Source organism: Crinia signifera, chromosome 4 (genome assembly GCF_055691185.1).
Source record: "Crinia signifera chromosome 4, ASM5569118v1, whole genome shotgun sequence".
NCBI lineage: Eukaryota > Metazoa > Chordata > Amphibia > Anura > Myobatrachidae > Crinia > Crinia signifera.
In genome coordinates, this window is record NC_139220.1 from 45,547,392 (window position 1) to 45,561,149 (window position 13,758).

The 13,758-nt window shown below is 45.4% G+C and overlaps 1 protein-coding gene across 2 annotated transcripts in view; it reads left to right on the forward strand.

The window, feature by feature from the left end:
* The first annotated feature begins 248 nt into the window (after positions 1–248).
* RNF145 (ring finger protein 145) overlaps positions 249–13,758 on the forward strand; it is a 39,951-nt gene continuing 26,441 nt past the window's right edge. The window contains exons 1-2 of one of the 2 annotated variants that reach the window (XM_083181695.1): positions 249–504; positions 12,252–12,467. In XM_083181695.1, coding sequence (XP_083037821.1) covers positions 12,284–12,467 — 184 coding nt within the window. In that variant the 5' untranslated portion in view covers positions 249–504; positions 12,252–12,283. Of the gene's footprint in view, positions 505–11,650; positions 11,790–12,251; positions 12,468–13,758 lie in introns of those variants that run through there. The other variant, XM_083181696.1, reaches the window with a different exon arrangement.

Below are 13,758 nucleotides of genomic sequence, written 5' to 3' on the forward strand. Positions count from 1 at the left end.
CGCAAAATTTCATCAAACACGGTGTTAGTACAGCCACTGCGCCTGCGCCTACGTCATGCTCCTCGTCTTTGCTGCCAAGAAAACGTGGGCGGAATAAGGAGTATGCGCACGCGCGGATCTGTGCTCACGCATGCGCCCTGCTCCCGGCCAGGGTGCTAGTCTGTGGGCGTGATTAGACTGCACATGCGCTCCTATGTGTGGACGCATGCGTCCTGCCCCCGGCCACAGTGCCAGTCTGTGGGCGGTGTCGGGCCACACATGCGCAGTGATTCTGCCGTTTGTTATTGTGGGCGGTCTGTGTGGATGTGTTTTGCGTGAGCGGCCGGTGGGTCTGTGTGGGCCGGAAATCCGTCAGAGAGCCGCTCGGAGAAGAATCTCACCGGAGGGATTGAAATCTGGTGTCAGGAGAGCGGGGAGACGCCGGAAGTGTCTGCAGCTAGGCCGCGATCGGAGAGACGGCCTGACGCCCTGATATGGATCCTGAGAGACAGTGAAGAGACGCAGGCAGGTGGCACCCGGGGATAGGGACGGACGGGCCTGGGACGACACTCGGGATGTCCTGTTACTGGTTAGGGGTCACTGTCATAGGGGTCTGCGGCCTACACAGCGCAGAGGGCCAGGCCTAGGCGTCCTGTGTGGGGGATGTGCCAGGGAATCCCTGGCTGCCAGGCCTGTCATATGGAATGTTATGGTCCTCTGTGTGTACTATGGAAGAATGGACCTCCCATTATGTGCGTCATATGGAAGTGTCCCCCCGCCCCCACCTTATGTATGCTATATATATCCGGTAGCAGCTAGTTCCCCTTCGCCGTAAGGACCTGGGGAGGAGAGGGGGCGGGAGAGGGGGCGGGAGAGGGGGCGGGAGAGGAGGAGCAAGGTCAGAACAAGACAACTTTTTTTTGAGCCGACATGTGCCGACAGGCGGTATTTCATGCCCTACCATCCACTAGGGCGTGGAGGAGGTTATTAAAGCTGTGGCGAGCGAAGCGAGCCACCGTGCCCGAAGCATTGCGAGCGAAGCGAGCTATGCGAGGGTCCATTTGGGTCCCTTCTTCTGAACTTGCTCCTCCTCTCCCTGCCTCATCTCCTCCCCAGGTCCTTACGGTGAAGGGGAACTAGTCTCAACCATATATATCCATCTCTAGAAGTATGCCCTTCTGCTCCCCTATGTGTGCATATGGAAGTGGGCCCCTCTCCCCCCTATGTGTGCATATGGAAGTATATCCGTCCATCCCCCTTATGTGTGCATATAGAAATATCGTCGCCCTCCCCCTTATGTGTGCATATAGAAATATCGTCGCCCTCCCCCTTATGTGTGCATATAGAAAAATCGTCGCCCTCCCCCTGTTGTGTGCCATATGGAATTATGTCTGTCCATCCCCCTCATGTGTGCATATAGAAATGTCGTCACCCCCTCCCCAAAAGTGTGTCATGTGGTAGTATGTCTATCCCACTTGTATGTGTTATATGCAAGTTTGCACCCCCCCCCCCTTTATGTTTGTGTTATGAAAGTCTTTTTTACCCCTTTTATGCCTGTCGTTTGAAAGGGTACCCACTCCTCCTTTATGAAAGGGTTCCTTTTCCCCCACCTCGATGTGTGTTGAATAGAGTGGGGGTATTTCCCCCCCCCCCCCCTTTATGCATGTCGTATGAAAGGGTATTGCCCCCCCCCCCCCCCAATGCGTGTCGTATGAAAGGGTACCTCCCCTTTATGTGTGTCGTATGGAAAGGGTACCTCCCCTTTATGTGTGTCGTATGGAAGGGGCACCTCCCCCCTTATGCGTGTGATATGGAAAGGGTACCCCCCCATGCGTATCATATCGAAAGAGCACCTCCCCCTTATGCATGTTGTTTGAAAAGGGTACCTCCCCTTATCCATGTTGTTTGAAAAGGGTACCTCCCCCATATGTGTGTGGTATGCAAGAGTACCCCCCCCCCCCCCTTATGCGCGTCGTATGAAAGGGTACCTTCCACCACCACCACCTTATGCGTGTGGTATGAAAGGGTACCTCCCCTCCCCATTTATGCATGTCGTATGAACGGGTACCTTCCCTCCCCTCCCTCTTTATGCATGTCGTATGAAAGGGTACCTTCCCTTCCCTCCCCTCCCTCCTTATGCATGTCGTATGAAAGGATACCTCCCCTCCCTCCTTATGCATGTCGTATGAACGGGTACCTTCCCTCCCCTCCCTCTTTATGCATGTCGTATGAAAGGGTACCTCCCCTCCCTCTTTATGCATGTCGTATGAACGGGTACCTCCCCTCCCTCTTTATGCATGTCGTATGAAAGGGTACCAGGCTGGCATGGCAATCCAAGGATGTTAGTTTTCCAACTGTTGCTGATCTGTTGGATGCCTTTGGAACTTATCTATAATAGAATTTCAATATGGTGTGTTCTGCTACATGGCAAGCTTTATAGAATGCACATTGTTTATGAACAATTCTATTTTATGCCCTAAGAAACTTGACATTGTACGCTAAATAAATACCACACACTTTACAGTAAAATTGTACAATTAGTTGGGCTTTGATCACCTTTGCATAATACTTTTGCATGTGTGGGAGTCATGTAAACCAATGTGATCTGAGTTAAATGCTCAGCTTGCATAGACTTATAGTTGGATAAATGGGCACTGATTTCTTATGGCGGGATGCAGACAAAATCCCGAATGGGTCATAATACTGCCAAGGATAAAATCCCGACAAGGACAAAATCCCGACATTTAAAATCCTGTCATGGTCAAAATACCGACATATAGAATGTACAGGTGAAACAGTCAACATGACTTTTCGTCGCAAGGTCGACATGGGTTTTTTCACTGTTTTTTGACCCGACGTGTGCCGACAGGTGGTATTTCATGCCCTAGCATCCACTAGGGCATTGTGGGAGAACAAAATAGGGTGCCGAGCGCAGCGAGGCACCGTGCCCGAAGCATAGCGAGCGGCTGCGGTTTACTTTCAACTGTGTCCATGTCGACCGTGTCGACATTCGGGTCAAAAAACAGTAAAAAAACCCACGTCGACCTCGCAACCTGTCAACAGAAAGTCATGTTGACTGTTTCACCTGTACATTCTATATGTCGGGATTATGACCCATTCGGGATTTCATACCGAATCCCTTATGGCAATTACATTTGTAGCATGAGTTGTAATGACACAATTCTGCGCAACCAGTGAGATTTATACCACTTACACTTCACAACCGCTGGATAGAACTGGGTCCGGCACTTCCACCTTAAACCCATGTTGCCCATTATACACAGAGTGATCCAGGTTTAATCCTTTTTTGGGTATGGGTCATAGGGTTGACAATCAAAAGGTCGGCCACTAATGGTCAAAATGAAAAAGGTCGACATAAGTTTTTCTCTCTCTTTTTTTTTTTTGGTATCTATGTTGACATATGTCGACATGGACACTGTTGACCTATGGCTTGCTGCACTCACCATGCTTTGGGCACACTAATATATACTCCCTCTTTGCCCACTGGGATGGTAAAGTATAAACAAGTCGGTTTAAAAAAAAAATCATAAAAAACTCATTGACCTTTGGTGTGGAGCCCTGGGGTTAGTTGGAGGCTTTTCCTAGCATCTCCCTACCTTGGGTCTCTGTGGTTCCCTGCTCGTGGTCAGCGTCTCTGCTGCGGTCTTTGGTGACGTCACCTGCCGGCACCTCATGGTTGCCAAGTCTCAGAAAAAAAAAAAAACATAATAAAAAGATATAAAAAATTATATCTGATTGAAATAGATATCAAATGCAAAAGTGCAGATTGAATGTAAAGTTGAATGGAAAGGCCAAATCGTAAGCAAAGTAAATCGATGCGTGTGTACACACCTGGCTTCCACTAATCTGCTAAAAATCAGGCTGGAAGTGGTCATCGCTGATATCTGAGACCCTCCAAAAAAACGCCAGTACACAACTGTGTTTTCCCAAACACAACCAGAAAACACCATGTTTCTTCCTTTAAGCGCTGGCTTCCTTTCAATCAAACTGCAACTTCTATGCGCACTGATATTTAGATGCGAATTGACGCCACAAAATATAAACACTGCACAAAAGCAGTTGCTCGATAATGGAATGGATTGTGAATTCCCTCGATCAAGCTGCATGTGAAGATCACAGGGGATGTCGCTAGCGACTTAGGGAGCACGTGTCACTAACGATGTAGTGGGTACACACTGGATGATCTTAACGACATGTCATTATCAGAAATTGTGTTTATTATCGTCTAGTGTGTACCAATGGTTAAGGTTTTTGTGTCATGGTAAGTAGGCTATAATAATCACTATAGAAATGGTTATGGCTTCACCCGCAAACGTATCCAGCTCAATCCTGTTTTTAAGTCCTGCACATGTGTCAGCTCTTTTGATATAAAGAACATTTTAAGTTGCAATTTATTTTTAAATGTGGTTTCACAAAACTTGTGAAAAGATGGGAGAGGCTGCATGGCACCCATTAATGCACAGTGAGATAAGTAGTGATTAAAGGGAGTTTTAAATAAACTACAATGTTATTTGCTTCACATCTTCCTTTTTTTTTTTTTTCTGTTCATGTGCAATATTTTTCCGTTTTTTTTTTATTCTAGATTGTTTTGCATAATGGTTGTTCCAGTGGAAGAGGCTGAATTTATTTTCGATTGATGGATCACTCTCTTAATGTGTGACTTCACAGTGGGGCATATTTAACTGTCTATGGGGGATTCCCGATGCCAGAAATGGCGGCGGAGCCCTATTCAATTCTGTCGGGGAAGAGAGCATTGAACAGGGGAACGAGCCCAACTTCACAAGCTGTTGGGCTCATTCTGCGGGGAATTGACATGCTCCCAGACGCAGCTCGCCGATTCCCGGTTGGTTCTCGCAGCCACGCCCCCTTCTTGGCACTCGGCAGGCAGGATATTGAATCCCACCATTTTTAAACTGACTGGTTTATACCTTACCATCCCAGTAGAGTGGTGGTTCCCAACCTTTTTTCTCTCCCGTACCTCTTGATTGGGCTTTTCATTTATGAGTACCCCCTCCTCTCAATTTAAAAATGTCCATAGCACACCCAAATTTTATAGGTAATGTATTGCTACACAACGTAAAATTAAAATATTCCCTCATCACTGATTTGAATGCAGGGTTCTAGAATGAACACTAGGCATAAAAACTCTTTGGGGGGCACGTAGTTGGTTTTCGCCAGGCTTCCACTAGATGGTTATTCAATTCAATTGTTGCCCCATATGGTTATGCAGCGGGGGACATGTTTCGGCTCACAGCCTCCTGGGGTTTGAGCAGAAATGTATGACGGTTGTCCTAACCTGAACTTTAGACTGGTTTAACTACTTTGCATGGTTGAACCTGGTTCTAATAGGTATACACCCACAGCATATGTCCCAAGGGATGGGTGGACAATTGAATTGCTCAGAAGGGCATCCAAAAAATTTGAGTACTTCCCCCTTTTTAACCTTTTTAAAGAAGTTCTGGGCAAGGAGGATGACGGTGCATTGGAGTGTGCATTGTTAGTGACATAGCAATCTGATCCACTGGTTCAACAGACATAGGGCTATTTCACACGCTCCGGCTCCTGCCGGACGGCGAAATCCCACACGGCCAGGAAGCCGTGCCGAACTAAGAAGTTCAGAATGGATGGGATGGCCACAGCCCGGCAGCCATCCCTTTCAGTGGTTGCAACCGGGCGGCCAGGCCGTGGCCATCCCGTGTGTATGGACACAATAGTGTCCATTGACAACTACTTTGCATGGCACAGCATTTTGCCATCCAGCAGGAGCCGGAGTGTGTGAAATAGCCCATATTGTCTAGTTTGTGTACCCAGCATTACAGTTGTTGAATTTGGTTTAAACAGAGAAGGAACATCTTTAAAACTGTTATGTATGGGGCACCTGTTCCACCTATAAATGACAGGGATTTAAAACGGCCTTGTGAATTGGGTGGTGTGGTTCATTAGGTTAATGCCATGCAACAGAGTCAAATGCCAGCTTTTTAGCTTTAATTGTTAGAGCTGCGGTTCCCAATGTCCCGGCTGACAGACTCCTCTAATCTTTTAACCAGTGATCCGAGGAGTCTGAAAAATCAGTTGAATTGTATGTTTCTTCGGGATACGGTCATTAGGTCGACATGGGCTAGGTCGACAGTCCAAAGGTCGACATGGGCTATGTCGACATGACATTTTTCACATTTTTCTTTGAGCCGACATGTGCCGACAGGCGGTATTTCATGCTAGGGCGTGGTGGCAGAATGAAATAGTGTGCCAAGCGGATGCGGTGCATTTCAAACTGTGTCGATGTCTACATTCGGTCAAAAAAACTGAAAAACCCAATGTCGACATTTTGACAGTCGACCTAGCTACATGTCGACCTAGTTGTTGTAGACCATACGATCCACACCCATGTCTTCAGACTCCTTGGATCACTAGTACCTGCATTCTGAAACATAACTGCACACTGATTTGAATGAGTTTCCTCCCATAGCTATTCACAAGGCGCTGAATTAAATTGACCCGTGTTGGCCATTCTACAGTAACTGACTGGGGTGCTGTATTAATTTTGTTGTCTGATGGCGTCCTAGAACAAAATACACGTTGAACAGAGTTTTTAGTACCTGATGTTCCGACAACTCTTTTAAACTGGATACATCAGGTGTTGGGCGAAATTAGGATTCAGAGTCACGCTGCAGAGGGTAAGGGGGGCATGCAATGCTCTACCGCTATTTCCAATGGGGGGCATAGCGGGAGGTCCCTATGTAATGCTGTCTTTAGTGACAGCATTGAAGAGGGATCACAGCAGAATGATCCTGACTTTAGAAGCTGTGGGGCTCGTTCTGATAACGGCCGTGGATTGTCGCAATCCCGGCCACAGATCGACAATCCACGGCCGTTTACATGGACACGCCCACTTTCTGACGATCGGCAGGCAGGACATTGAATCCCGTCTGCCGATTTGCTGTCGGGCAAAACGTAAACTGGCCTGGATCACGGCTGTCGGGAGGGATCGACAGCCATGATTTTGGATTGCATACCCCCCTAAGACTGGTGGAGAGTCGCACTGCACATGGGAGATGGACTGCTGGGAGGAGGTAGTCCGGCTGTGGTTGGGGGTCTGTGGGTCGCTGTTTCCGGTAATCCGGCACCGTGTTGGTACGGACGGTGGCGGATTATCTGTGGTGCAGCTGTAGTTTGAGAACACCTGTGTTAGGGGACTGATGCATAGGAATGAATGGAGACTTAGGAAATAGCGGTTGCAGTGCATAAAAAAATTCTAGTTTTGAGTTTCCGTTCATTACTGCGCCTGAGATTAAGCAATGAAATTCCAGATTTAGAAACTGTCATTTTTATCTGATGTAAAGTAACAAATGGAAGCTCAGAGCTTGATAATGCATCATGCTTTGAATTGCAGATCTGTTCATTCATTAAAAGATTTGCATAAGAATATTTATTCATCTTATTTATGTAGGCACCACAGAAATGTCAGTGCTGTGAAAAGAATATATAATCTCATATTACTCCTTGCCAAATGGAGGTTACAGTCTACATTCCCTAGTACACAACGCATGTATTTTGGTTAGTCAGAACCCAATTATCTCGGTATTGTTGGAATGTGGGCAGAAACGTAAGCATTTGGATTAATCCAACAAAAGCAGAAATAACATGAAAACTCCACACAGATAGAACCCGGGCTTAATCGAAGCTATGACCACAGTGCTGTGAAGTGCTGAAAATATGGCAGCATCCTAAAAATATCTTCTGTGTTTAAATATATTCTTGTGCTCTCTTATAATAGTGTTGGGATACGGTCATTGGGTTGACATGTCTTTACGTCGACATGGGTAAGTTCGACAGTCAACATAGGGTTCTTCACTGTTTTTTGAGCCGACAGGTGGTAGTTCATGCCCTAGCCAGCATAGCAAGGCACCATGCCCGAAGCATGGCAAGCCGTGCGAGGGGACACGGTGCTACGTTTTAGTGTCCGTGTCGATGCGGAGCTATGTAGGGGCATTTTCTAAGCGATTTAGTAAGATCGCTTCGAAAATGCCCGGGGATTGCTACATGTGTAGGCACCATTAGTACATCTGGTCCGAAGGGGGAATCAACTTGTTCCATGATAGGCGCTAATTAATATGCACCAGACAAAGTGGTTCTGTTGTATCGGGCAGCCAATAATTGTCGTACCCAAAGAATTGTTGGCATTTACCATAAGTCTTGGGGAGAGAGAAAGTATCGGCAAGTCCCCTCCTACCTGCTATGTTAGAGGCTGTTTTGTTGGTACATTATTTCTCTGTAATGCTTTAGTGTATAGGCCCCATTATTCACTATCGCATTTATGCCCTATGGCAGTGGCTCCCAAATTTTCTTGACCAGGGGGCCCGAGAATATCAGCATTTGTTCAAGGCACCCCTAGTCAAAAAGTTTATTTTAGATAAATAAAATAAATAGTGCTTAACGGTCACCCTCAGGTTCAGTTATGTGGTGGGGAAAATAGCTGTGGTTGTAATTGTCCAGATATTTTATGATTGCCAGCCACCAGCACAGGTTTGCCTATAACTTTGAGCATAAATAATTTGTTTTGGATTTTTTTTTTTTTTTTTTTTTATTATAGCAGAGTTTTTCGTTAACGGGGCAAAGCCGAAAGGGGCATCAACAAGGTTTATTAACATCATCTTGTCCGCTGAAACGAGGGAGTGCACCCCCCCCCCCTCCCCCCGATGTCCCCTTGAGGAGACATAAACTACTCCTACTACTCAATGGCTGCTGGGAGGAGGTAGTCCGGCTGTGGTTGGGGGTCTGTGGGTCGCTGTTTCCGGTAATCCGGCACAGTGTTGGAACGGACGGTGGCGGATTATCTGTGGAGCAGCTGTAGGCACTACTCAACGCAAGATCTCAAGCGCATTACAGAGCAGGCAGCCCTGTCCCTTTGTTGGGGATAGGGCATTGCATTCCTGCAGCTGTCAAAGTCGATAGTTGAGGGACGGAACAGTGAGGTAACAAACACAGGTGATCAAATGAGTAAGGTAACAATATCTCTGTTTCAATATAATTTTCCAGCCAGTCCAGAGTAGCTTTCCCTCATGGCCATTACACTGTTCCTCATATGTCTCATATCATATTTCTGCCTCAAAAGAGCACATCAGCAGCTGAAATTCATCACCAACTTGTCAAGTTGTAAGGTGATAAACATCTTGTCATGGAATCAGGATTGGGGCTTATGGGTTAGTGAACCACCCTTGTTCAAACTCCACACAGAAATGGATTTGGTGGAAATTGAACCCAAACCTGATTTTCTGCTGTATTATAGGCTAGAACCTTTGCTTGGTGACTGGGAAATAATAATGATGCAGTCACAGAAAATATAAATACCTTTCACTTTAGTCATTACAATGGCAAAGAGCCAAGTCCTACAATACATTGTTGGTTATGATGGTGGTAGTCTATACGCACAATGATTGATGATCATTCATGTTTATTTTATAGCACTTATATTTCTTTGTTACTTTTGGCTTACTGCCTGGGTTAAGTAAACTTTCCTGTTACATAATTGCTGAGCAGGCAGCTTGTGTTCTATTTAGGTTTTTTGTATTAGATTGAGTGGATTGTGGAGCTTTCCTTTTTGATCAACTGTAATATAAACCTTTTACAAATGGGTTTTTGGAACCTATTTCTAATTAAAACTGAACTCCGTAAAAAAAAAAAAAAAAAAAAAAAATATTTTTACAGCATTCCCCAATACTTTTTTTTAGAAGAACACGAGATTTAAAATAAAAAGCTAACTATTCCTCACCTCTGAGGTGAAGTACCGCGAGTGACCACTAGAGGATTGTCGACGGACCAGATTACTCCTTTGTGTGCTGAAATGGACTTTCAGGGACTCTGATTTGTTTCAAACTTGCTCGCTATGGAGAGGGAGTTGTGAAGACAAAGATTGGAGGCAGGAGAACATTGTGACTGGGGTGGACTTTGTGGGCTAAAAACGGTCACAGCTTAAAGTGAAAGTACACTGCAGAAGTCCATTTTGTCAGGCTTTTAACTAGTGAGCTATTTCTTGCACTCTTTTTACTGGTGTAGAAAGTTTAGGATCATTAAACTACAAAATATAACTTTTATGTAGGAAAGTAAAATGTGGTATTCAGCCTTTTCCTCTCAATACAAATCACGGTACTTGTGTCCTAGCACGGCGCTCACGATTATGATCGTAGTACATCTTATACCATCGCATGCAATATAGCGGCATGCGATTCGTTTTTTAATTGTACAAGAACCCTGATGGGTGCTTTCAATGTTAAATGCACCCCCATTGACAACGCCACCCCTACTATTAACGCCAACCCAAAGTGTGGCAAGCCCGCAAGGGGCGGCGGTACGCGTCCTCCGACTTTTTCACACCCCCACTATCCATGTCGGCGTGGAGTTGACTTTAGATAGCGTGGCGAGCGCAGCAGGATTACTTTACATGTATTCCGCGGGGCTCGCTGCGCTTTCCATGCTTCAGGCTCGTATTCAGCGTCCCATCGTGGGGCACGCCACGCTTCGGGCTCGGTGGCTCGCTACGCTTGCCACACTATCTAAAATCAACTCCACGCCGACGTGGATAATGGGGGTATGAAAAGGTCGGAGGACGCGTACCGCCGCCCCTCGCGGGCTCGCTACGCTTTGGGTTGGCGTTGACAATGGGGGTGCATTTAACATTGTAAGCACCCATCTGTGTGCTTGTACAATTAAAAATCGCATCGCATGCCATTTGCTGACATGCAATGCTATGCGATATTTCGTTGTACAAGCACTCCTGTTAATTTAACATGAATATCGCATCGCACACCACTAAGTATGTTATGCGATGGGCGCCGTACTAAGAAAAAAGTACCCAAATCACCTTCGTTATCGAGTTTAATGGTATTTGTGTTTCTATTAAAACTGTATAGTCCAACAGTACAAGTCTGCAAGCATGACACTCACTCTGCCACGTCCTATTATAGTAATAAATGTACAAAGGAGCGAAGTGCAGGATATGCGGCTTTATAAACAGTCTTTTCAGGTATGTTGTTTAGTTTAAAATGACGTAGGCTCATATATTAATGTCACACAGTGGCTGTAATTGCCCTTATTGCACAGGGAATGCACTTCAGCTTATACCCCGTTCTCACTGTAGGCAAATTCCCTGGTCTAGCATGTCGACCCGGAACTTTGCCTTTTAACACATTTTTTTTTGCAGTGTGAACAGTTCGCATACCCGGATCTCATACACGGGTAAAACCCTTCTTTTTACCCGTGTTTGATATCCGGGTATGCAGACACGGGTTGGCCCGTTCTCACTGCATAAAAACCCGCGTTAAAAGGCAAATTACCGGGTAGAACTTCTTCACCTGGGAATTTGCCTTGCAGTGAGAACGGGGCTCCGTCCCCGGCATTTTAATGCCATGTAAAAACCGTGTATTTCTCACTCGCAGTGAGAACACGGTATTATGTGATTTCTCCCCTGCACATCTGTTGCCTTGCTTTCTTCCTTTGTCTGTCTGCGACTGGTGTAGGAGGAGCAGTTTTATCTCCAGAGTTCCTTGAACTTTCAACTGTGGAGTGTCTGCGTGTGATAATGCTTTCCTGGTGACACACTTTCCAAGACTGAGCTGCATTGTTCTTAGAAGTGCTGGAAGCAGTCTCCCTTAGCTTGCTCTCTCTCCCGTTCCCATACGCGTATTTCCGAATGAGATGTCGATAAGATTACACTACTTTATATGGGTGTATTCTCATATCTAACTGATTTTTGGATCAGTATGGTGCTCCAGGCATTGTGAATACTGTGGCGTGTGAGTATTTGATTGGTAGAGGTGCGGTTGCATTGGGAAAAATGGTCACAAGGTGTGTTACACTTCTGTGGGTTGTGTGGGAAAAGTTGCAGTGCCAGCGGACATGTTCCGAAATTGCATGTCCCGTCTATGCCAGAGAATTTAATTCCTCCCAGAGAAATAAAAGAATTGGTGATTGATGCTCGGCGCAGATCATCCCATTTGTGTTCTAATCCAGTACTGGCTGTGACATTGTTGGTCCTACACATGTATATGAGTCACCTAGTCTATGCTGCGCCTTTGTGAGAAGCCTGTATGTGTGGCTCGCTGTTTGTTATTGCAACTTGAGCAATGCCTGGGAGTTTGGGACTATGCTTAAATTAAGGCTGCCTGACGACGGCAGGCGGCAAAGCTAAATGACTGTTCATTGTTTGGAATAGATACATATGTGATAACTGACTGGTGCTTTTTTCTTTTCCACAGTTTCACTGTAACTCATTGTAAAGGGAACCAGCATGGGCGCGAAAGAGAAACTGGAAGCCATGTTAAATGTGGCGCTACGTGTACCCAGCATTATGCTGCTAGATGTCTTATACCGATGGGATGTCAGCTCCTTCTTCCAGCAGATCCAAAGAAGCAACCTCAGCAACAACCCTCTCTTCCAGTACAAGTACCTGGCACTCAACTTGCATTATGTTGGTACGTGACTCCTGACTCCTTCACCCCCTACCCCCGCTGTTCATTATTCTTTGTTTTGTTTAAAGGTTGCCCATACACGGTGCTCCCGCGGGCATCTCATCTCACAGTGCAAAAAGTATGTGCTGCATACTGTCGGAACCCTATACCACACCAACTTTTTGTACTGCCTTCTGATTGCATGCATTGTGATGCGATCCAGACCATAGCGGGTGTAATCATTGCGCCGTGTATGGGCACCTTCAGCCTTTTTTTTTTTTTTTTATTGACATTAATGTTTTAATGCATAAAATAATGAATCCTGTATAAGAAACCTTGATCAGTCTTGTTTTCATGCTTTCTAGCATTAATCATGTTTTTAGGCTTTGATTTATTTTACATCCTATATAATAAAAGGCTTATACTCTGTGGGGGGAATGAAAGTGTTTTACGCACTGGCAGCCATTAGATGGCACACTACAGAGGTTTTCATGGGTTGCTCCTTTCAGACGCGCAAACAAAGCCACTGGCACTGACATTACTGTTAGGATATTTAGACATTTTGGCAGGCTGATAACTAGTCATTAAATACATGTATTACATAATGGAAAAGTGCTTTTCAGAGAAGCACACACGGAAAAGGAGGAGTTTAGCATTAGCACTGAGCATGCCACTGCCTATAAATATTTTAAATAAAAGCACAATTTTTTTTTTTTTAAATACTTTTTTTTTTATTTTAAAGAAGGCAAAGCGCCATTCCAGTAGTCACAGCATAATAAAAAAAAAACAAAACAAAAAAAGTGTTTAAAACATATTTTGGCATAAACCAGCCAACCCTGCTTTGGGTGGAATTTGAAAAGGTGGAGTAATGCGGAGTCAAGAAATGCAAAATGTGCACAGATTTGCTATTATATGGACATTTTAAGCTTTCAGGAAATGTTTGGTTTGTTTAAAAAAGGGTGTAATGTATGTGAGCACAGAATAAATAATTACTGGTATCGATGTTGGAATCTGAGCAGATCAAAAAGCTCAATATCGGAGAGGATTTAAAATGTGGATCAACAAACTAAATCAGCGGTTCCAAACCTTTTCTCTCTCCTGTACCCCTTTTTCTTCATGTATGAGTGTTCTTATATTAAGAATTAGCGGAGGTGTAGTGTGCAGTCAGCAATCGGGTCCCTCTGGGTTTGGCCGCTGGCTGTTTACTGTCTCCGGGGTTCCCGCTAACAACTGTAGGATTAACCTGGCTGCTTCCTCCACCCGTGTCAGCATGGGGCGAATGAACGCTGATATCTGAGGGCAGCGCGGGTAGCTC